Genomic DNA, 26,017 nt, shown 5'->3' on the forward strand with positions numbered 1-26,017 from the left:
TAGAAAATATTTTTCTGAGAAATACTCTGGGGAGATGATAGATAGATAGATAGATAGATAGATAGATAGATTTAAAGCACCCCACCCCTCCAAAGAGTTGTTGCTTTCCCTGAAGAATATTTGGCAAAACACGCACACATATACGCAAAATAAAAGCACGCATGCATACACTGCACCTAGCTCATGGATAGGGTGCCAAATTTCAGGGGCAGAACTCAATGAGACAATTCATACTTAATGCTAAGACAGGATATAGCATTATGAGAGTGAGCAAGAGGCTGAAGGTCAGTCAAGCAGAGGCACTGAAACCCAGGCTTACAACAAGAAGAAGAGAAGAATAGTAGTAGTGGCAGACTCCTTGCTGTGTGGGATTGAAACCCAAGTATGTCGCAAAGACCCGTGGACTCGCCAGGTGTGTTGTCTCCTGGGAGGACAGATTAGAGATGTGACTGAAAGGTTGCCTGCACTCATAAAGCCCACTGACAGGTATCCCTTTCTTCTCATCCATGTGGGAACAAATGATACTGCCAAGCGGAGCTACGAAGAAATCACGTCAGACTTTGAAACTCTGGGAAGGAAACTCAAGAACTTTGGGGCCCAGATAGTTTTTTCATCCATCCTTCCAGTAGTTAGAAGAGGGCTAGAAATGGAAAGAAAAATACTCCGGGTGAATGACTGGCTATGAAGGTGGTGCCGACACGAGAAATCTGGATTCTGGGACCACGGGCTATACTTCCTAGAAGATGGGCTGTTGGCAAGGGATGGTTTGCACCTCACAAAGGATGGGAAGAATGCGTTTGGCCACAGCATAAAGAACTTCATCAGGAGGGCTTTAAACTGAATCCTACGGGGAAGGGAGATGTAAAGTTGGGGGTAACAATGGACCAAGGCTCATGCATTGCAATGGAGAGAACAGCTCTAATAGCGCCCAATAATAGTCTTCAGACACATGTAGGAAGAAAGCAAGACTATGACGCACATGGCCTTCGATGTCTATATACTAATGCCCAGAGTATGAGAAACAAACAGAACAAACTTGAATTCTTAATACAGGAGGGAAATTATGACTTGATAGGTATAACTGAGACTTGGTGAGATGACTCTCATGATTGGAATACAGCAATTGAAGGATATAACTTGTTCAAAAAGAACAGGAGGAACAGAAAGGGAGGTGGGGTTGCACTGTATGTGAAAAATACATACCACTGCACAGAAATACAGGAGGATGAGCTTGGTAGCCCCATCGAGAGCATCTGGATCAAAATAAATGGAGCAAAGAATAAAAGGAACATGGTGTTCGGAGTCTACTACCAGCCACCCAATTAAGGAGGAGATGAGGATGAAACTTTTGAAAAGCAAACAGCCAATGTTTCAAGGAAGCATGATGTAGTAGTAATGGAGGACTACAATTTCCCCAATATTTGTTGGGAGACAAATTCTGCAAAACTTGGCCCCTCCAGGAAATTTCTGACTTGTGTGATGGATAACTTCCTTCTACAGAAAGTAGAGGAAGGAACTAGAAGATCAACTATCTTTGACTTGATCCTAACCAACAGAGATGACTGTGGATAAAGTAGCAGTTACAGGGACTCTGGGGGAAAGCGACCATGTTGTACTTCAGTTCTTGGTTCTAAGGGAAGCCAAAGCTGAGTGTAGTCAAACGTGTACCCTAGATTTTAGGAAAGCTGATTTTATTTATTTATTTATTTATTTATTTCATTTCTATACCGCCCAATAGCTGAAGCTCTCTGGGCGGTTCATAAAAATTAAAACCAAACAACACACAATAAAACAATTTAAAATATATAGAACATTAAAACCACAATATAACAATACAACCACAATAAAACCTAGCAGCAGTGCAAGAGTTTAAAATACAGATTTAAAACAGCAAAGATAAAAATTTAGAAAGCTAAAATGCTAAAATGCTAAAACTCCAAAATATTAAACTGATTTTAATAAACTAAAATATTAAACTGATTTTAATAAACTCAGAACAATGATCAGTAAGGTCCCATGGCAAGCGACACTAATGAGAAAATTAGTCCAAGATGGGTGGGAGCTTTTAAAAAAGGAAATTCTCAAGGCACAGTTACAAACAATTCCAACAAGAAGAAAAGGTGGAAGACAACAGAAGAAGCCAATGTGGCTTCACAAAAAGCTTAGAGATGACCTGAAAACAAAAAAGGACACATATAGGAAGTGGAAGGAAGGCCAAGCAACAAAGGAAGAGTACAAGCAGGTAGCACAGAATTGCAGGGATGGCGTCAGGATAGGAAGGCTAAAGCTGAGAATGAGCTGAGGTTAGCGAGGGATGCTAAAAGCAACAAAAAGGCTTTCTTCAGCTATATGCATAGTAAAAGACAGAGGAAAGAAATGGTGGTTCAGTTATTAAATAAGGATGGCAAAATGATAACAGATGACAAAGAAAAGGCAGAGGTGCTCAATTCCTACTTTGGCTCAGTCTTCTCCCAAAAGAGGGTCTATGACCCTCCTGGCAAAGGCGAAGTACAGGCTGAAGGGGCAGGATTGCAGCTTGAGATTGATAGGCATATGGTCAAGGAACACCTAATTACTTGGAATGAGTTCAAATATCCAGGGCCAGATGAACTGCATCCTAGAGTAATAAAGGAACTGGCAGAAAAACTCTCAGAACCGCTATCTATTCTCTTTGAGAAATCATGGAGGACGGGGGAAGTGCCAGATGACTGGACAAGGGCTAATGTTGTCCCTATCTTCAAAAAGGGTAAAAAGGAGGAACCTCAGAACTACAGACCAGTCAGTCTGACATCAGTCCCTGGGAAAATTCTGGAGCAGATGATAAAGCAATCCATCTGTAAGCACCTTGAAAACAATGCAGTGACTATTCGAAGCCAACATGGATTTGCCAAGAACAAATCCTGCCAGACAAATCTGATCTCATTTTTTGATCAAGTAACCTCCCTTGTGGACTGTGGGAATGTTGTGGACATAATATACCTCGACTTCAGCAAAGCTTTCGACAAAGTGCCCCATGATATCCTGATGAGCAAACTAGTTCAAAGTGGGCTAGATGAAACAACGATCCGGTGGATCCACAGTTGGCTACAGAATCGGACTCAAAGAGTGCTTATCAATGGGACCTTCTCAAACTGGGGAGAGGTAACGAGTGGGGTACCGCAGGGCTCAGTCCTGGGCCCAGTGCTCTTCAACATTTTTATTAATGACTTGGAGGAGATGGTGCAGGGAATGCTGATCAAATTTGCAGATGACACAAAACTGGGCGGGACAGATAATACTTTGGCAGACAGAAACAAAATTCAAAGTGATCTTGATAGACTGGAGCACTGGGCAGAAAACAACGGAATGACATTTAATAGGGATAAATGCCAAGTTCTGCACCTAAGAAAAAGAAACCAAATGCACAGTTACAAGATAGGGGATATGTGGCTCAACAACACTATAGGCAAGAAGGATCTTGGAATTGTTGTCGATCACAAGCTGAATATGAGCCAACAATGTGATGTGGCTGCAAAAAAGGCAAATGCTATTTTGGGCTGCATTCATAGAAGCATCGCTTCCAAATCCCGGGAAGTACTAGTTCCCCTCTACTCAGCACTGGTTAGGCCTCATCTGGAGTACTGTGTCCAGTTCTGGGCACCTCACTTTAAGAAGGATGCAGACAAACTGGAGAGGGTTCAGAGGAGGGCAACAAAGATGATCAGGGGACTGGAAACAAAGCCCTATGAAGAGAGACTGAAAGAACTGGGCATGTTTAGCCTTGAGAAGAGAAGACTGAGGGGAGATATGATAGTGCTCTTCAAGTACTTGAAAGGTTGTCACAGAGAGGAAGGCCAGGGTCTCTTCTCGATCATCCCAGAGTGCAGAACACAGAATAATGGGCTCAAGTTGCAGGAAGCCAGATTCTGGCTGAACATCAGGAAAAACCTCCTGACTGTTAGAGCAATACGACAATGGAACCAATGACCTAGGGAGGTGGCGGGCTCTCCCACACTGGAGGCCTTCAAGACGAGGCTGGACAGCCATCTGTCAGGGATGCTCTGACTTGGATTCCTGCATTGAGCAGGGGGTTGGACTCGATGGCCTTGTAGGCCCCTTCCAACCCTACTATTCTATGATATGCTCCTCACTTCCCTCTCCTCGCACATGGCTGGAAGGACTCCTGCTGGGTTTTGTTTCACTTTTCCCAATTAATGGTTCGCCATTATGTATGAACCAGGAATCATGTTTGTTCAACATATTTGTTAAACAGGCCAGTAAAACAATAGAGGATTTGTTGTTGGCCTGCTTAGCAATCGACCAGAGTTTGTTTTAAACTCTTTTTTCTGGTGCATACATAACAACAAGCCAGGAATCAGGCAAAGTGAAACCGAATCACAGTTTATTCCTCTTCCCATCCACGGGAGGTGGGGGTGGGGGGACAGCACAACCCAAGGCTTTGCTCAGGCTCATAAAGACTCATGCATGTAATGCCAAATTGTGGTTTAGCGTTATGTGCAAATGCAGCCAAGATATGTTAAGACTGCTGAAGGAAGCAATGGGCTTGGGCTGACTCCTTCTAGTTCTCCTTTCCTACTCCATTGCTTCTGCCATCCCTCTGTATATCAAACTAACAATATCATTTCTTTCTGTATTAACTGAGCTGAAATTTCTCAGAAGAAAATTTTCAGAGAATGTTCCTTTTTGGACAACTTTGTCTGCCTCCCCCCAACTCCACCAAGAATATTCACTAAAGTGCCCTGTCCCCAGTTTTGCCACCCAGCAATAGGGTGCTGAATTTTAAGAGGCCATTTTTGCTCAGCCCCAGATAAGTCTTTGCTTGATGAGTCTCCTTGAGCACCTAACTAACAGGATTGCTGTGAGGATAAATGACCAAAGACCACAGAGCATGTTATACAGTCAATACTTAAAAATTATAATAGCAATAATAATAATCACCGTGGCCCCTGAGTCTTGCTCAATCAAGTGTTATGCTAGACAGGTATCCCTAGAGGGGAATATTATACACTGTATGACCCTGCCGAGACTAAAGAGCTGTGATTGTTGGCTCTAAGAAGGCCTGGGAGTCTCTGTGGTTATTTGTTAGCTTCATGCAGAACAAAAACATATTTTAGTCAAATGCCATGTGGTATGTAATATGTACCATATGGACTATTTAATTTGAGCGTGTAACTCTGATGATCACTAATGGAAGTTCCCCATGAGCGCTACGGTCATAAAGAACCCCAATGTGAAATTTAGATCCAAGGGTTTAACAACCAGCATGTGCATATTTATATATTTGCTCACACCTTTGGCTTGCAAAACAGGATTGTGCACCCTCAAGCTTTCCCACTGTTGGGAAGGTTGCCATTGGCCAAAGAGATTTGCTCTAGTGTGCATAGCCCACCTGATTTCATTCACCAGTCCCTGGTGATGCAAAGCCAGCTATTCTCTTTTATTCATCATATAAATAAATAAATAAATAAATTCTCTGTCTTCTTGCTACATTCTCTTTGATTGGTTTTGCACACCTCTGTACAGTCACTTTGAAAGGAAGTGGGGGCTAAGAACAGCAACCCAACTCCTGACTCTCGAAAGCAGGGGTAGGCAGAAAGCAGATCAGGATCCCCTCATGGATCTCTGTGTGATATGCAGTAGATCAGCAAGGATTTCTCAATTACGTAAGTGTTGCAACAACAGAACGATCTTTCCCGCCTAAATTAGGCTGAGGAAATAAAGGAAGTTTGGGGTAACCAGGAGTGGACTTGTGTGTGAAAGGACTGTGAACTTCATTGGTGCTGTTGATACCAGTCCTGGTACTGAGAACAAATTTCTACGTTCAGACTGTACTCAGAGGTGCCTTGTTGTTTAATTTGAAGTATTCTTTCAACTGATGGATCTCAGGACTCTAGTAAAATACAAACCAGATCCAACAAGCCTGAAGTCTGCCCACCCCTGCCCTAACATGTTCTTCTACCACACATGCCACTTTCTCCATACCACCTTTGTCTCTGGGTTGGCACACAGGGAGAGATTTGGCCCAGGTCCTTCCAGTTGTCAACACCTTGTCTTCTCCAAGGGTTGCATATAGGGATGTCAGATAAATCCACAATAGAACCAAATGAGTTCAGATTTTCATGACTCTGTTCTGCAGATTCCACAGCAGACTGGCCTCTCCCCGGTGGGGAGGACTGTGGACTTGTGGACCAGTGGACCAGTGTTCTAACTTTCCCAAATTTTGCACAAATTTCATCATAGAAAAATACACACACACACACAAACCTGGCCAAAAATGAGCATTTCCACCATAGGCTAAAGCATGTAAAGCACATTGGGGGGATTCACACATTTCTGCATGTGCGAAATTGTGCAGATGCATATTTGTGCAAATGTGCATTTGCGCCAATTCAGAAACAAAAAAATCCAATTCTGTTGATGGGTGGCAATGGAACGAAAGGTGCCTGGCAATCCGTGAAACACAGACGGAACAGATTTTACACAATCCATACACCCCTAATTGCATCACAATTGTATTTACTTATTACATTTATATATTCCACTTTGCTTCCAAAGAACTCTTTATCCTCATATTAACCCTATGAAGTATGTTACAATGAGAAACCGTGATCAGCCAAAGGCCATCCAGGGAGCTTTACGACTGAGCAGGGATTTGAACCTGGGTCTCCCTAAGCCTAGCCCAACACCCACCATTACACCACACTAATGTTGCTAAATGCTGGAGAGCTTGCAGAATTCATCAGCAACACAGCACCCTATTCATAATGGGATTTTGTTGCCCTTTGGCCAACTCAAAATGGACCATCACAGCTTCTGCTACTAAAAACATAATGTTGATACTCTATAGGAACTGTGCGGGACATTAGGAAGAAATTCCTGATGGTACAAATCTGTTTGACAGAGGAACAGACTCCTTCAAGAAGTGTAAGATTCTCCTTTGTTAGAGGTTTTTAAGCAGAGGCTGGATGGCCAACCTATCTGCGATACTGTAGCAATGGGTTTCCTGCATCTGCAGGGGCTTGGACTTGAGGTCCTTTGAGGTCTTTCCCAACTCTATGATTCTATGTGTGAATGGCACCCCTATATTGAAGTTGGTGTGTCACAATCTGGGGTAGTTTGACCAGCGCTGAACAGGATTACATGAACCATGCAAAGCAATTTGAGAGGGGAAATCACAGCTCATGATTTATAGTTACGATTTCACAAAATGATAGTTTCAAATGTTCTGGTCGGGGAGACCATGGATACAAAGCCATTTTGAAATGTAGGTTTGCAGTGTATTCATGGCCTTGAAATGGACACATTACAGCTTCAACCCCATCCCCACCCCACCCCACCCCAAATATCCTTTTAGGATTTTGGCACACAATGGTATTTCTCAGGGGATGGAGGGCGGACCATTTGAAATGCGCACTGTTTGTTTGCTTTAGTTTTTAAAGCCATTGTGGGGATACCTACACTGTATGCCAGACTTCCCCACCCTGGTGCCCTCCAGATGTTATGGCGTACAACTCCCTGCATTCCTGAGCACTGACAATTCTGGCAGGAGCTGATGGGAGTTGTAGTCCAAAACATCTGGAGGGCACCAGGGAGGGGAAGGCTGCAGTATGCCTTTGGCCATACAGTGGAAACAATCCACACAATTATGATCAAGAGGAAGCAGAAAGGCGAGAAAATCCCCATCTAACAGCTTCCCCCTGCAGCATCAGAATTTTAGGTATGTCCTTGGTAAAGCACATTAACAACGTGGGAAATGGAAGCCTCCAGAACAACAAAAGAAAAAGAAACACCAACACCACCACAGTAACAATTCTTGTGGCATTTTCGAATAGAGTCCACAAAAGGTTATGCCATAATAAATGTTGTCATCTTTATGGTACCACAAGACTCTATTGTTTTTGCTACTGCAGGCTTAAGAAACAATTTCCCCTCTGAATATGGTTAACAGAAGAAGAAAAGTACTGGCAAGAAACAGAAAGATAGATGGACAGTGGGAAGAGCAGGCAGCTGGGACTGGAGCACAGAGCCTAATGCTGAGACACAAAGAGGTAAGAGAAGGCAAAGATGTAGGATGTTTTGTCCTTTTCTCTCACCGCTGTGAACTATAGTCAGGTAAAGACTGGTGTGTCCCTATAAAGCACAGGTGGGCCATTTATGGCCCTCCAGATGTTTTGGCCTACAACTCCCATCAGCCTTAGCCAGCATAGTCAATGATGAGGGACCATGGGAGTTGTAGGCCCAAACATCTAGAGGGCCACAAATTGCCCACCTGTGCTATAAAGTCTGTGATTATCACTATATGGAGAAGGTGTTCAAAGAGCTAATACAGGGCTCTGCCTGATATCTGACCAAATTACTGGTCTATCTAGCCCAGTATTGTCTACTCTGACCGGCAGTGGTTCTCTGCGTTCAGCTCCTTTCCCATCACATACTGCCTGATCTGTTTAAGTGTAGCTATCAGGGCTTAGACCTGGGACCATCCGCATACAAAGAATGACTTGTAACACTGAGCTATAAGCATCACCACCCGCCTTTAAATTAACGTCAGAGGCAGTTGTGTCAGCACCAGGCTGATACATTGAGACCTGATGTGTAGCACGCATGAGGGATTGCTCTGTTTGACCAGGAAAGGTCAGAAAACCAAACTTCTGGGAGGCTTCGTATGCCAAAGGCTTCATATGGTCCACCAGTTCCGCAGGTTGATGCTTCATACTCTTATTCCCCTTCATGCCTTAGCCCTGATACCATTCCCGTTCCTCCGCACCAGGGGGCATATTTGCAGATATGGTGGTGGGGAGGAGCGACACTGCACTGTTTTCGTGGGCAGATGCCCAACGCACTTTGCAGGGGGTAGCTTTATAACTGTCCTGCACCCAGCCCTGAGCCTCTGCGCCATTTTGTAGTCCCCCTCCCCTTCCCTCCCTGTGTTCAGTGCAGGCTCCACTGGTTGCCTTTTGGAAGGGAGTAGGAAGGTTTGGCTAGGGTGACCAGTTCTTTTCACTTACTCTACACTGAAGCTAGTACAGGATTACTTGTTCTGTTGGGTTATTGGGTCACATTTCCCATGAATGGTAAGTGAGGGGAAAGCCAGGTAAGGGATAGGGTAGCTTAGCACCCGAAGGCAGCTTTACAGTCACTGCCACTCAGGGCTCTGAGACCTGTGCACAAGATATGGTTCACTTTGGGGGGCTCACTCACTTGGGGCTATGCAGCCTCGGGTGGGGGGTGACATGGGAAGGCCTCCCTTCTCACTGAGAAGGTGTGGCACTGGGGGAGGGGGGAAATCATGCCCCCCTCCCTGAGGCCAGGGTGGGCTCGCCCAATACCCATCAGGCTAGTTGCCTGAAGAATTAGTTAGATCCTGCACTGATACCCCCTTGCAGATGTTGTTGTTTAATAAATGTGGCCCTCGCTTAATTCAGGAACTGTGTCTCACCTCTTTCTTGCCCCCTGTGTCTGCCAGTGCCAAAATAACAGAGCGCTGTGTTAGCTGGACTATTGGTCTAACAGTTAGACCCCAGCAATATCTGAAAGCTCATTCTATAACCAGATTGGAGAAAACAAGGGGATTCCTCTTCCCATCTCCTCTGCATGCCCCTGGTAGCCTCCAAGCCAGGGGGCAGAGCCTGCAGTGGAAGCTCAAGCCCTTGCAGGCTGGATGAGGAACCTCCATGGGCCAGATTAGCCCTGTGGGAGGGAAGTTCCCCACCCAGGCATATGGAGCCCATGGTAGCTCACCAGGCTATATCCTGGCCTTCCACTATGAAGGTCCTGGATCAAGACTCTGATTCCTCTGAGAATGGTTCTTTAGTGGGGAAATTAGTCTCTCCCTTCTGCTTAGGGATGTATGAAAGGTACTTACCTTTCCGCGGATTATGCTGATGCTGGGGGGGAGGCATTCTGTCCCTCCCCCCGGAATCCTGGCCGGGGGGGGAGGCACTCTGTTCCTCCCCCCCAGAATCCTGGCCGGTCAGCTCCACTCCGCAGGGATTCTGCGGAGCCGCCGGCCGGCTCTGCCAGCAGCCGGACATCCGGCCGCTGGCTAGCAGGGACGCAAATGGCGGCAGCCATAGCCGCCGCCGTTTGCGTCCCTGCAGTCAGCCGTGATAGGCTACGTAAATGTTTACGTAGCCTATCATGGTTGATTTTAAAAAAACACACACGCGCGCATACGCAAATGGCGGCGCCCATGGGCACCGCCATTTGCGTATGTGCATTTTTTTTAGGGATGGCGGAGAATTTCTCCCCGAAACTTCAGGGGGCCGAGCGCCAATGTGCTCGGCCCCCCGAACAAGTTTCGGGGAGAAATCCTCCGAACCCCCCCCACACACCCCGCACCCCCCCCCCGGGACGGGACTTACCTTCGCCGAATGTCCCTCCCGGCGGCGGGTCCGGCCGGCGGTTCGGCGGCTGTTTGTACGGGGCAGGAGCAGCAGCCGGTCTTTCGACCGGCTGCCACCGCCGCCATTCCAAGAAAAGAAAAAAAAAAAAACGCCCCCTGATAGGCTACGTGACAATTAACGTAGCCTATCACGGCTAGATTTGCAAAGTCAGCCGTGATAGGCTACGTCAATCGTCACGTAGCCTATCACGGGGGCGTTTGTTTTTTTTAAAAAAAACTTTCGAGTTCGCGGCTGGGCGAGGTGGGAAGCCTCCTCCCCGGCCTGAATTTCGGCCGGGTCGAGGCGGGAAGCCTCCCCCCCGGCCTGAATTTTGGCCGGGGCAAGGCGGGAAGCCTCCCCCCCGGCCTGAACTTCACGGGGGGAACAGCGAAGCGCCTCCCCCCCACCACGAACAAGCTTCGGCGAAAGGTAAGAGACTTTCGTCCACCCCTAGTTTTTTTTTTGTTTTTTTAAATCAGCTGTGATAGGCTACGTAAACATTTACGTAGCCTATCACGGTGTTTTTTTAAAATCTAGCCATGATACGCTACGTAAATCTTTACATAGCCTATCACTTTTTTTGTTTTTTGTGGTTTATTTACCTGGAAATGGCAGCAGTGGCAGCCAGTTGGAAGACTGGCCGCTGCAGCCACCACCGCCGAACCGCTGCCGGAGCCGCCGCCGCCAGGAAGATCCGCCTAAGGTAAGTCCCGGGGGGGGCAGGGGGCCGTTCCACCACAGATTTCGGGGGAATCCCCGGAATCCGTGGTGGAACTTTCGTACATCCCTACTTCTGCTTAGGCTGAGATACCAACTACACCCTTATCTGGACAGAGATAGTCTAGCTACAGTTATCCATGCTCTGATAACCTCTCCTCTGGATTACTGCAATACATTATACATGGGGCTGCCTCTGCAAACGGTTTGGAAACTTCAGCTGGTCCAAAACAGGGCAGTGAAATTGTTAATGGGGACCGGCCAACGAGATCACATTACGCCAGTACTTTTCCAGCTGCACTGGCTGCCAGTCCATGTCCAGGCCCAATTCAAAGTGATGGTATTAACATTCAAAGCCATAAATGGCTTGGGGCCAGGTTATCTGACGGACCAACTCCTCCCATATGTACCTGCCCAGACCTAAGATCATCTTCAGGCCCAGGTCCTTCTCCAGGAACCCCTGCCAAAGGAAGTGAGGTGGGTGGCTACAGGGAGGAAGGCCTTTTCTGCTGTGACTCCCCAGCTGAGGAATGAGCTCCCTAACAAGGTTCACCCGGTGCTTACATTGTACTATACTGTACTATAGTATAGTTTTAGACTTTCATATTTTATATTGTTTTATATTGTACTTTGTGGTTTTCATTTTTGTGAACCATTCTGAAAGCTTTGGCTATTGGGTGATGATAGATAGATAGATAGATAGATAGATAGATAGATAGATAGATAGACAGACAGACAGACAGACAGACACTGTAGACCTTCCTTGGCTAGCCTAACCTACCTTCCAGGGTGGTTGTGAGGATCAATTAGCAGGGAGAACTGTGTGTGCCACCTTGGGCTCCTTTTCAGAATGAGACCTCTAGCTCAATGGTGGAGCATGTGCCTTGCATGGACAAGGTCCCAGGTTTATTCTCTAGTATCTGCAGGTAGAAGGTGCAGGTCACAAGTGATGTGAAAGACATCTCCCTGTTGTCAGTCTAAGTAGACCAAACTCAGCTACATGGACAAGCAGTCTGACCTGGTATATATATAAGGCAGCTTGCTATGTTCATTCGCTAGGACATTTCAGGGCTTTTTTTGCCTGAGCAGGCAAATTTTACTCCCCCGTTTGTTTGGTTTGTCTTAAACCGTTTTTAATGGCTTTATTGTCTAAATGCTGTAGTGTATTTTTGTTGTTTCTGCCCTTATTTTGATTTGATTTGTTAGCTACTCTGCCATCTTCCATTTGGGATGGAAGGTTGCAGGATATAAATACTTCTATAAATAAATAAATGTGCGGGTTTGTTATGATAAGGAACAGTAAGAGATTTACTTTGCAGGTGCAGATTATATGGGGAAAATGCTCTTGACTGTGCTGTCACAAAGCTCTGCCAAGATGGCTGTCTAGAGTAGGGGGTGGGTTAGAATTCTGATCAGTTCAATTTTTAATAAGAACTTACCAAAATTTGCAAATTTATTTATGAACGGAAAAGAAAGAAATTGAGATTTGAATGTGCGAGAAACCAAAGCAGACAAATTCATCCATCCAGGCAGAGAGCTTTGAGTGCTTTGCTCTTAAAAGTCTGGCTTTGAATCCCCGTGTATTCAACCATCTTTACCGTCCTGAATTAGGGTCACCATCTCTTTTTTTCTGGCAGGCTCCGCATCTTTAACAGCTGCGTGGCAAGGAGGATCAACATGGTCCGCTACATTGAATTTGGCCAGTGCAGATGGGTGAGAAAATTGCTTGGTTCGTTGATTGATAAGAACTTAACAACATTCCAATATACAAAGGACAGGATGAACTTGAGATTTAAAAAATTCAAAAGTGGAAGAAAGAAACTGACCAATCTGTCCATCCCTATTGGTATTATAGAGCTCCCAGTGACACAGCCACTTGTTAAATGCACAACTCCAGAATTCAGCTTCTTTTAACTTTTGATTCCCATCAACTAGCATCACCTAGATCAGTGGTCCCAGTCTTTTTGGCACCAGGAACCAGTTTCGTGGAAGACAATTTTTCCACGGACCGGGGGCGGGGATGGTTTCGCTGGTGGACTTCCAGCCGCTGGGATGCAAATGGCGTCCACGTGATGGACGCCATTTGCGTCCCTGTTCTTTACAGTAATAAGCTACATAAAGATTTACATAGCCTATTACTTGAAGAACATGGATGCAAATGGCATCCGCTATGTGGACGCTATTTGCATCCCAGCGGCCGGAGGTCCGCCAGCAGCCGGAGCTGGCCAGCAGCTCTGCAGACTCACGGCGCAGCGGAGCCGGCCAGGGCCAGTGAGGATTCCGGGGGGGAGGGACAGATCACCTCCCCCCCCCGCGGACCCCCGCAGACCCAAGGTAAGGGGGTTTTGCACACCCCTACTACTGCCTGGTTCCTAACAGGCCATGGACTGGTACCGGTCCGCAGCCCGGGGTTGGGGACACTGACCTAGATGCTGTATCACCCTTAGTGTGTCCTAGACCCAAGTTAAGAATCCTTCAGCAACTCCTAAGAGGAGATGTGGATTCCAATCTCTCTCCTCAGCCACAATGTTTACTGACCAACCACAGGTCAGTTACCCCCTCTGTCTGTCTATATATCCTAAGCTACTTGGAGGAAAAATGGGATTAAAATATAATTAATAAAATAATAAAAGGTATCCCCAAGCTTAAGAGCACATTCTCAAAAAAATAACATGTCTTAAAATCAGGGGTAGACAACATTTTGGGCCGTGGGCACATTGGGCAGTTTGAAAAACTGTCCTGGGCACCATCACAAAATGGCTCCCATGAGAAGTAAGGCAAAGGACAAGCAACCTGCCCAAAAGACTGAGTACAAGGCAGAGGTGTGGGTTCAAAGAAGTTGGATAGTGTGTTGAGGCACACTAAACTCCTTTGAACCCACAGCTAACAGAAACCTCTTTCACAGCCATCTCAGCTGCCAGTAAGAAAATGTGTTAACTAAAAAACAAGTGGGAGGGGTAGGGCACCATGGAGAGCAGCAAGAAAAGTGCCCAGAGATACACTGGTGCCTGCAAGCACCATGTTTAAATGCTTGACAGAGCCACAGCAATGACTGTGAATTTCCTGGCCCCACTCAACCTCTGCCGTTGCAATTTGCAAAAGACAACATACTTTGTACAGTAATTAGGAGAGTGGCTATCTAATACTTCCATCAGCTCATGATACGATATTTTGTTTTTCAATTATAGTGCAGCACCTGAGAAGGGTAAGCCCTTAATAAAATATTGGATGGAATCCAGTGGTGCCATTCCACCAGTGGAACAGTTTTTGATCCAGTGGAGGCCTCCACTAATGGAAGAACAGGGGGATGATTTTCCCCCTTCCCCCTGCAGCCCACTGTGCCCCCTAAAACTGTTCAAGAGGGGTTGGGGAACCCTAAAAAACAGAGTGAAAGGTGGCACAGGAGGACCGTCTCACTCTTTTTCCTTTAGTAGATCAAAAGTGTTTCTGCACCACTGGATTCCACCCACAAGGTTAAATCCAATCTTGCGCAAATAGACTTGCACTCATGCGACCAGAATTTCCTTTGCTTTCCTCCCTTCTGCAGCCCCCTGCGCTCCCCCCAAATGTGCTCCAGAGGGCCTCGCAACCAGCAGATTTGGGGGTGCACATTGGGCTGCAGGAAGGAAGGGAAATCCATTCTGCCAGCTGTTTCTGTGGCCAGCACCCGGTCTTTTCAGTTGTGACACCCCAGTTGTGGAATACCCTTCCCAGAGAGGATTGCCTGAGAAATTCATCCATCCATCCATCCATCCATCCCTTCATTACATTTATATCCTGCCTTTTTTCCTTCTTTAAGGAACCCAGGGCAGCATACATAATCCTCCTCCTCTCCATTTTAGCCTCACAACAACCACCCTGTGAGGTAGGCTGGGCTGAGAGTCTGTGACTGGCCCAAAGTCACCCAGTGATCATTCACTGTGATCTTTTCAGTGCCAGGTAAAGACCTTTTTGTTTTCCCAGTGGCTTTCTAATATTTTTAAGTATTTCACTTTTATAAAATGTGTTCGTGTATTTTAAGATCCTTGCAATGCTCCTGGCTTTTACTTTGTTTTTTTACTCTAGTTTTATTCTGTTTTAAACTTGCTTGTGTGTGTGTGCGCGTGCATATTTTATTATGCTATTGTGTTTTATGGTTTTAAGTCTTGTTTTGTAAATCACCTAGAGCCAGTGTGGTATAGTGGTTAGAGTGTTGGACTGGGAGTGGGGAGATCTGGGTTCTAGACCCCGCTCAGCCATGTTAAGACCGCTCTTAAAGAAGCCCTCCTTGGATCCTCATGTTCTGAACAACTTTCGCCCAGTCTCGAATCTGCCATTTTTGGGCAAGGTGATTGAGCGGGTAGTGGCGGTGCAGTTGAAGGCACACTTGGAAGAAACTGATTATCTGGACCCATTTCAGTCAGGCTTCAGGCTTGGGCATGGGACAGAAATGGCCTTGGTCGCCTTGGTAGATGATATGAGGAGGGCTCTGGATAGGGGTGAATGCTCCTTCCTTGTTCTCCTCGACCGCTCAGCGGCTTTTGATACTGTTGACCACGGTATCCTCCTGGACCACCTGGAGGGGTTGGGCATTGGAGACACCGTATTGCGGTGGTTCCGGTCCTTCCTCTCCGGCAGGTACCAGAGGGTAGCACTGGGAGAGGAGGTTTCGGACCCGTGGCCGCTCACATGTGGGGTGCCATAGGGTTCCATCCTCTCCCCGATGCTATTTAACATCTATGTGAAGCTGCTGGGGGCTATCATCAGGAGGTTTGGGGTGCGGTGTCATCAGTATGCGGATGACATGCAGCTCTACCTCTCATTCAAATCTTCACCGAGGCTGGCTGTAGAATCCCTGTCCAAATGTCTGGAGACGGTGAGTGGCTGGATGGGGAGGAATAAGCTGAAGCTGAACCCTGACAGGACCGAGGTACTTTTGGTGGGAGACAAGAGGAGGCTGGGGGATTTTGACCTGGTGTTGAATGGGGTACGGCCACCCTTGAAAGACCAGGTCTGTAGCCTGGGGGTCATTTTGGACTCCCAGCTGTCCAAGGAGGCTCAGGTGTCAGCTGTGAGCCGGACAGCGCTGTATCAACTCCATCTGATATGGCAGCTGTGCCCCTTCCTTCCTGACCATCTGCTCCCATCAGTAGTACATGCCCTGGTCTCCTCTCGTTTAGACTACTGTAATGCACTCTACATGGGGTTACCCTTGAAGACGGTTCAGAAGCTGCAGCTGGTACAGAACACAGCGGCTCGCCTGATTAAAGGCAGCTGCCGGTGAGATCACATCACTCCAGTGCTGAAGGAGTTGCACTTGTTACCAGTTGTTTTCTGGGCCAAATTCAGGGTGTTGGTTTTGACCTTTAAAACCCTATATGGCTCTGGCTGAGCCTATCTTAAGGAGCGCCTCCAGCAACACCAGACAGGCTGCTTAACAAGATCAGCCTTGGATGGCCTTCTCTCTGTCCCATCAGCCAGGACAGCTAGATTGGTGGGGACGAGGGACAGGGCCTTTTCTGTGGTGGCCCCCACTCTGTGGAACTCCCTCCCTAGGAAACTCCACCATGCCCCCTCTTTAATGAGCTTCTGCCGTGCATTAAAAATGTGGTTGTTCAGGCAGGCATTTGGGGTGGGTTAGGGTATTTTAGAAAATGTCTTTATTGTAGAATTTTATTGTTTTAAACTGTTTTATTATATGCTTTGTACATTGCCCAGAGTGGCTGAGTGACCAGCCAGATGGGCGATTAATAAATTTAATAATAAAATTTAATAATAATAAAAAAATGATGCTCACTGGGTCACTTTGGTCCAGTCACTGACTCTCAGCCTAACCTACCTCACAGGGTTGTTGTGAGGATACAATGGAGAGAGGGAAGAGGGACCATGTAAGCCACCTTGGGTTGCTTGCAAGAGGGAAAAAGGTGGGATATAAATGTAATAAATAAATAAAATAAACAGAGAGCTTCAGCCACTGGATGACATAGAAATGTACTAAATAAAATAAAAATGCATTCGATATTATGATTATAATTACTATAAATACTATAAGAACTTGATCCTGGATAAACACAGAGCAGCTAGTTCAGGATAACTCCACCTCGGGCTGTTTGAATGGCCCTGGGGAACAGCTGCTACTCAGGCAGCCAGTTTGCTTTTTACAAGTGTTGCACGCAACGCGAACTCTCCCCACATACATGGTAAGCAATTCCATGTACTGCCAGGGTGTAATGAAACCCAAAACAAATTAGTGATGTTTGGGGGTGGCCTGATTTATTTTGAAAGTGGCTTCTTTGGACAGTCTGCTATACTGACTGCAGTTAACTCGTGGAGACAGACTCATGTTGTAATTTACACCACACAGGAGACTGTACACAGTTCTCTCTCCCCCATATGTTCTCTGAAAGCATGGAGCGGCGAGAGGGCACACGCGTGCTGGCCCTGCCTCACCTCCTGATGTCCGTTTGCGCGTTACCTACATGCGTACGGCAGGGATCGAGATGGTGTGAAAGAGCCCTATGCACACACTGGAGGTCCCTTTCGCACTAACACTTATGCGTGCAGGCCCTGGGGGAAGGGAGCCAGTGGGAATTATCCCATGGCCTCTCTGCACACTCAGTATACACATGGGCGGGGGCACATATGCACGCACCTAGGGATGTCACAAAACCAGTCACCTCAATTTCTACGCTATCTTTTGTCAAGAAGCAAATGTGCTGGATGCGTCTGATCTTGTCTGATCTTGGAAGCTAAGCAGGGTCAGCCCTGGTTAGTCCTTGGATGGGAGACCGCCTGGGGATCAGGCTTCCTGCACTGAGCAGGGGGTTGGACTGGATGGTCTTGTAGGCCCCTTCCAACCCAATGACTCTATGTCTATGTCTTTGAGATCGCAAACACTACACAGTTAACTATCGGCAGTTGTGCTACCCTTTTTCCAATGAAATCCCCAGCCTAGGCTCTTTTACATCTCATGTATTTCCTACTTCAAAACAAGCAAAAATACTAAACAAAACAAAAAAAAGCAAAAAAGCACCCTACATTAGCTTTACAGTGGCACAAATTTGGTAAAGATTGTTTTAGCATGAGAGCAGCTAATATTTGGTTAATTTTATGATGTGTGGGAGGGTCCTAAATCACCTAGGAGAATCTGCCAAATTGTCCAAAAAGAAAAATGGTTGATCTGCCAAAAAGTCAGCGCCTGGCATTTTACTAGGAATCCAACTTTGCGACTTTGGAAAGAGTTGAAAGAGTTTTTCCCAACCTCTCTTTTCACACAACATTCAAACAGCTAATTACTTATCTTTGTAAACATTTCAGCTGCTCTGATTACAATGCTTTCTGACATTTATGAAAAGCAAAAAAAAAAAAAGCATCCAAAATGTGTTTTAGCAAAAATAAAATTATACAATTAACGGTTGGGCGCAGAATGGAATAAAAAGAAAACAGATGGTTGACTGTAATTACTGTTTTTATAGAATTCTTATTCAAGCAGGGTACAGATTGCCAAAAAAAAAAAAAAAGTGCCCTCAAAATATTGTCTTATCATGCTACACAAGGTTAGATTTCTTCTAATGGTTAACAAATGCACTGAATCTAAAGAGCAAAACTGTACAATAGTTTAACCAACAGTGTAATGTATTTACCAACCAGTTGGCTTTCAAGAATTTGCATGGTAGTCAGTCATCTAGAAATTCTATTTAAAATGCCTAATATATATTATAATTAAATCATATCTACAAACTAGGAAGCCATCAACCTGATCCTGAAACGTTTTACATCTAGAAGAGACCCAATGCACACATGGAACATACAGGAGATCTGCCATTCATATTAATGCATGCAAGGCTGCTTCTCTGCTTCAGGCTGGGCAGATGAGAGGTCATTTTTTAATTGAAGAGTCTATGCTGATCTTTTACTCTCTTCACTGAATATGACAGATGTCCTCACAAGAGCCTCATGTGCACACAAGAGTGCCTATATGGGTCTAGGTTGGATGCAGATGATGAGGAAAATGTGACTGTATTCCAAAGGCATCAAGACTGAGAACCTATGCTACCTGCTAAAGGATTTTTACATTTCGGCCTTTGCATGCAGTATATTAAATACCTGTGGGTAGCTATCAGTCCTTGGTAGAACAGATATGTCATAGGTGGCAGCAAAATGACTTTTTGCTTGTTGGATTTGCCCATATCTTTCTCTCTTTCTCCACTTTGCTCTTCGGTTTTGGAACCAGACCTACATTAGAGAAGACAACAATTAGAACATCCAGGAGATCACTTCTCTCTCTAGGTTCACAATCCCCTAGATTGACCAAGGGTCTTGAAATCACTATCTGCATGCCAACTGAGATAGTCAACTAGGTAGGACTTGATCCAGAAAAACTTTACCACATCTGTGGAATTCCTCCTTCTGATTATCCAACAAAGCTCCAATAGGGACACAGGAAGCTGCCTTATACTGAGTCAGACCATGGGTCCATCTAGCCCAGTATTGTTGACACTGACTGGCAGCAGCTCTCGAGGGTTTCAGGCAGGAATCTTCCCTCACCTTACCTGAAGAAGCCAGGGATTGAACCTGGGACCTTCGGCATGCAAAGCATGTGCTCTGTCACGCTGAGCTATGGCCCCTCGCAAAATCTAAACACTCCTTAAAAGTGTCATAGGACCTCTCCACCTGGACGGGTTTGGAAAGAGCCTAGCAGAAAGTTACACTGTAAACATTATTTAGACTTTAACTCAGGGGTGCTGAACCTCTTTCAGCCCAGAGGCCAAATGCAATTTTGGAGAAGCTCTCAGGGACTGCGTTCCAGTGGTGGGTGGGGCCAAAAGCGAAGGGGGAGGGACAAAAAACTCCCCACCTTTTTTTGCCTAAAGCTCTTACTGGCAGTAATGAATCTTTAGGAGTGGCATTTCAGCCTTATAGAAAGGAACGGGGAAACCCTCATAAGGGTCCGGAAATGGGGTGAGGCCATCTGGAGGACCCAGAGAGCTGGACTGGGACCCCAGATGGGCCAGATTTGGGCCAGGAGCCTGAGGTTCAATACTCCTGCTTTAACTGGTATAACTTGTTAGGAACGGAGCATTTTATATAGATGCATTTTAATCTGTTATTACCATCCTTGGGACTTTGGCATAAGGTGGACTATACATTCAACAAGAAAAAGCAATTGAAAGACTGGAAAGGCTCCTGGCTGGCTCACACATTGGCCAAATGCAATTATTATTGCAGCACTGCCTTTGCAGAATGAGCCAAACAGGCATGTTAGAGCTAACCAACTCAAGAGGTGACCCCGCAGCAAAATTAACAGAAGCACGGCGGGGGGGGGGGCAACACAGAGCCAGCCCCCCCCCCCCCGGCTCTATTATTTGCAGTGATCAATTCCAAAAAAAGAACCTTGCCAAGCAGACTAGGGGATTTCACTGTTTCTGCTTATCTTCATTTCTTTTCAAATCCAACGTTGGAAGTAAGTAAGTCCCAGACTCTTTACCCCTAATCCCAAGTATGTGGAGGTACATTTAGCAGAAATCCATGTACTGATTGGGATAACAGTCAAGCTGATTGGAAGCAGATCTGTTGCACACCTCTGCATCTTGACCAAGACAGCAGTATCTGTCAAGCAGAAGTTGGGAAGGCTTCTTGTTACTCTTACTTCTTTTTAATGTGTGCATTTGAGAACTATGGATTTAGTAGCCAGTTTTAAAAACATACAGAACCTGCAGCCAGAGCAGAGTCTTTTCCACAATCAATTTCTTCTGTGTGAATATCACTAATTCACATACCCATGAAGTCTGCCTAACTGTTAGTATGCCTAATACTTTAAAGGTGTAGAGAAATGAGTTTTGTGTTACAATAAGACCATCTGGAAGACAGCCATGCCTGTGTAGATCGATCCTTGAATGTAGATCTGTGCCCAACGTCAGGAATTAAGGCAATGCAGTGGCTAGCTAGCTTTACATATGTTCATGGGTGTTTAAAGATGTCTGCACACTCACATTTGGCTTCCACTCTTTATGCTGTGGAAAACACAGTGTCACACTCATGCTGCTCCAACAATTGTAACATGTAGTGCTGCCCTCTCTCCTGTTGAAGGAAATACTTTTCCCCTAATAATTTCTGAGGGTGCAATCCTATGCATGTTTAGACAGAAAAAGGTCCTACAACTCCCAGCATGCCCCACCCAGCCATGGCTGGGGCATGCTGGGAATTGTAGGACCTTTTCCTGTCTAAACATGCATAGGATTGCGCCCTTAGAGCACTAAATTATATTCCGAAGTTGACTCACTTATTTTGATGCTAGTTGCACTTAAAGCAGTTGAACATGCTTACAAGTAAGTATTTTTATGAACCAAATGCTATTTATGTAGGTAAAACTGGGAGAAGGATCATAGAGGAAAGCCATAGGTCTTTACTCTTTAAGGTCCTGGGCAAAGTCATTGCTAGGCACTGAAAAGATTCAAGGCTCAGGCCCACAGGACACAAATCTGCATAACATGTGCATATGCTAATTTATATCTGTGTATTCAGATTTAGAAAAAATATTAGGATATATTTAAATTTCACAGAAGTCAAAGTTAGCCAATTAATTTCCCATCCAATTAATATCAAATAAAATGAATTCTTCAAATAATTTTGTCCCTGCTCTAGAATATCCCAAATCAGTAGCTACTCCTCAAATGAATGTGCAATGGTGTGAAAAAATGCAAAAAAAGAAAATGGCTGGGAATTTTTCCCAGAATCCTCTCTCATTCACACACACACACACACACACACACACACATCCCTACACCTTAAAATAGCAAGTTTGGCATCAAAATGGGACTTCCAAAAATTTGACAGAGCGGTAATCAAAAAGAAGCGAAGAGAACATCAGACAGTCACCCCACAATTGATTTCCCAGTTTCCACCCCGATTCTGCTCCAGAATTTTTGAGAGGGGGTTGCAGCATGTGGGGAGGGTGGAGTTAACCCTTTCCTTCCCAGCTGCAATCTCCCTTGAAAATCACCCTCTGCATGGCAATTAAGCTGAAGGAAAACACTTACCAGTGGTCATTGAGGGCTCTGGCAAATAGATCTAGGGCCCAGGAAAATAGATTTGGTGTTGGGATCCCATGGATCCCTAGCTATCCCCCTGGGTTCAGTCATTGCAATCAGGGGAAGCGTCAGATTTCAAGACCCTCTCAAGCAACAAATCTGCAGCGAGCCCCTTTTCTTGCCCAACAATGGTTTTGTCACTTCTTCCATCTAGTCCACCCTCTCTGCTGAGTACCACCAGGACAACTGTGTGGATGATGAATCTCAGCAGCAACCTGACCTTAACAGGTGCTAGCACCAACCATACCTGGTATAGCCAGCTCAAAGATCTTGTAGTATTGCTGGGAAGGACCTTTGGTGGAAACCCTTAAAGTCTCCTATGAGACAGAATAAGCAAATACTAGATTAGCTGGACTATTGGTCTAATAGTTAGACACTAACTCAATATAAGGCAGCTGGTTCTGTCCTAATCCAGGGGTGGCCACCCTAAGACTGCATATGGCCCTCAGCCTAGTTACAAAAGTCTTCTACAAGTGATCGGTTCAAGCCTATGGAAAAAGTTATCTATCCTTCCCCTAGAATACTTCTGGGTGAGTAGTAAGAGGGTGAGAAAAGGGACTATCAGAAAGAATAGGGAGAAAAGCGGTGGTCCCATCCACTTTTTCCTCTGCGCCTTTCCCACTGCTGCCCATGTAATCCCCAGTAAAATATCCCTGAGGGAGATACAGCCCTTAACAGAAAAAAGTGTTTCCCACCTGATCTTTATTGTCTTGAAGTGTTGGAATCCATGATCCTAAGAAAGTAAAAGGATGAATTCAGATGACCAACCTGAGCTTGTGATTGATATGGTAAATACCCCAGGGTCCAACTTTCTGGTGTAGAAATCAGCTATCTGAATTATCTGATACATTACAGACACATGCTGAGATCACAACTCGTAGCCTCCTGGCTCAACTCAGTTGTCATCTGCTGAGTCATCTGCTGAGTCAGCAGGTGGTAAGCCCCATTCCCACCATGTGCTTGTGATGCATTGGGATATCCAAGTGACCTGTCACTACACCAAAAGAAATCACCCTGTGGTGGCTTCAGAAGTGTCTGAATACCCCATTTGTACTGGCATCTAAGGGTCAAGTCACACTTTATTGGGTAGGTGTGCCATACATAAAACTGATCATGCCCACTCTATGTTTATAGGCATGTGTTCCTCTTCACACATTAAAGAGTTCCCAACAGCAAATGTCAGTGTGCATGTGGTGAACACATCAGCCCCACGAATGCATCAGAATGGCAGCATCGCCAGTTATTTCAACAGGCCTTATATGGGAGTCTGATGCCAGCCCATTGACAAGAAAAAGCAACAGCTGTGCATCAGATGTGCCTAAGAACCCTCTCATACATGAGTATTTTGGAGAATTTTGAAATAATTTCCATGATATCTTTTTGAATCATGATCTTGGATTCAGATGATTTCCATGGTTCCTTTTCTTGGGTCCCCGGAGGTTGTTGGATTACAATTTCCATCATTCCCAGACAGCATCACAAATGGACAGTGATTATTGTAGTCCAACATCATCTGTTGGCCCATGGTTGGAAACCACTGGATGGTTTACTTTGCTCATTTGTCTTACAGCAAATGACTCAAAAGTAATGTTCCATTCCAAGTAAGTGTGCATAGGATTGCACAGTTGATGACAAATAATTGAGATACAGTGAGCTTACTAAAATCAGTGTGATTTTCTTCTGTGTGATCCCTCTTTTTTAGATTTATGTGTCATACGTATTTTAATTTATTCATTCATTTATTTTCAGGTATTCTTATCCATTTAAAAAAAATGTTCAAAGTGATTAACAGAAAGTGTAAAATACAAATGACACTCTAAAACATAATCATGGCAATAACCATCACAAAATGTCATTTTGCAGAGCAGTATAACACTATCTAAAATATAGTCCAAAATTAAAAGCTATCCCCAAAAGCATCCTGGGGCCCTCCTCTGCATCCCACCAATGAGAGACATACACTATGGTGGGATGTGGGTAGGGATGACGGAAAATTCTGGCAGACCCCAATGAGGCCGGATTCTAAAGAATCCGCCTCCCAGAGTCTATGGCGGAATGGCACAACTCACCTCCTCCTCCCTGAGGATCCATCCAGAGCCGGATCCTCCTCACAGCGATCTTGCAGAGCTGCTGGCCAGCTCCGGAGCACCAGCAACATGGCCGCCATTGCCGTATTGCTGGCCAAGGGGGATTGTCTCCGGAAGCAAATGGCGTCCAGTACGCCATTTGTGGCTGTAAAGGTCTTAGATTAAGCTATATGCAGCCATTTACGGCTGCATTTAGCTTAAACTAAGGACTTTATGACCACAAATGACATACTAGACACCATTTGCATCCAGAGACAGTCCCCCTCGGCCAGCGATACGGCAATGGCGGCCGTAACGCTAGTGCTTCGGAGCCAGCCAGCGGCTCCACAGAATCACTGCAGAGCAGAGCCAGCCACAGAGGATTCTGGGGGGGAGGAATGGATCACCCGCCCCCCCGGAATGGAAAGTAAGGGTTTCGTACAACCCTAGATGTGGGAGAGGGCCTTCTCTGCTGTGGCACCCCGGTTGTGGAATGCCCTCCCCTTGGAGGCCCGATTGGCACAGACATTTACTTGGCACCAAGTAAAAACATGGCTTTTTACCAAAGCCTTTGGGAGCTAAATGCATTCCCTAAAGTAGCACACTGTTTTAACTGCTTTATTGTTTTAGATTTAAATTGGTATTCCCTTGTTTAATATTTAATATGTTTTTAGCTGTTTAAATTATTGATCGTTTTATACTGTTTAAGCTGATTTTATCTGTACGCCACCCTGAGATCTTAGTGATATAGGGCGGGATACAAATGTTTTAAATAAATAAATAAATCCTGGAATAAAAATCTTTTCATTGTCCACTAATCATATGGAGCCATAATTGAAATGCACACAGCAGGGCCTCCACCTCAGCATTCAGGTGGATTCATTGTCAGGGTGGAAACTGAGCCAATAGAGCCCCAGAGCAGTTCTGATTCTGAGGAGGAAGAGCAATCCATGGGAGAGGAGCTCGCTCATCTCTCACAGGCACAGCAGCTGGCAGAGATTCCTCCTGCCAGCATTCCTGGGACAGATAGTGACCCTGGCAGTGAGAGAGTGCTGGAGGGGGGCTTGCTGGACGCTCGGCACAGACGCAGGGAGCGACGACCAATGGAGGGCATGGAAAGGAGGCATAGCGCCCGTTTGGCGCGCAAACAACAGGCGCGTCCCGAGGACCCAAAGGAAAGAGGGAGGATCTCTCCCTAGCCCATAAGTTCAGGGTCTTCCCGTGATTCTCCTTCAGACGGGGACCAACTGCCTTACCTGGAGCTTAGGCTACTCAGCTATCTTTCCCCAGTGCTGTTCCTTGCTTTGGTGCTAGCGACTAGTATTCTGAAAGAGTCATAAAGTAATAAAGGAATAAAGTCTTGGAAAGAATTCCTCGTCGTCTGTGTCCTGAGTTGGCTATTGGTGGAGACTGCAAGAGGCAGCTAAGGCGCTCCTGACATTCATATGGGATGAGGTTGTTTTAAGGCAGGGGTGGCGTGGTTGGAGATCCTCTTTCAGACTAAGGGCTGGATTCAATTTTGGAGAAGCTCTCAGTGGCTGCATTCCACTGGTGTGTGGGGTTAAAGGCAAAAGAGGTGGGCCAAAAAAACCCCCCAGCATGTTGTAGGTTAAAGATCTTACTTCTAGTCACTAAGCCTCAGGAGAGGAATTTCAGTCCTTTAGAATGGGGAAGAAGCTGCACAAATGCCTGGAACTGGAAACTACCAAAAAAAATGGTGGTTGGGGAAAGGGTGTGTGGCCGTCCGGAGAACTCCAGAAGATAATGTTGGGACTCCAGGAAG

At 45.7% G+C, this 26,017-nt stretch overlaps 1 protein-coding gene across 3 annotated transcripts in view; it reads right to left on the reverse strand.

The window, feature by feature from the left end:
* The window catches only part of ALX1 (ALX homeobox 1), a 55,724-nt gene that overhangs the window by 15,883 nt on the left and 13,824 nt on the right, over positions 1–26,017 (reverse strand). For 2 of the 3 annotated variants that reach the window (XM_084811785.1, XM_084811786.1), the window contains exon 3: positions 19,185–19,313. In XM_084811785.1, coding sequence (XP_084667911.1) covers positions 19,185–19,313 — 129 coding nt within the window. Of the gene's footprint in view, positions 1–19,184; positions 19,314–22,863; positions 22,902–26,017 lie in introns of all 3 variants that reach the window. The other variant, XM_084811787.1, reaches the window with a different exon arrangement.

The sequence above is a fragment of the Heloderma suspectum genome, chromosome 7, assembly GCF_057233095.1.
Source record: "Heloderma suspectum isolate Gila_16-S chromosome 7, 16-S_ref, whole genome shotgun sequence".
NCBI lineage: Eukaryota > Metazoa > Chordata > Lepidosauria > Squamata > Helodermatidae > Heloderma > Heloderma suspectum.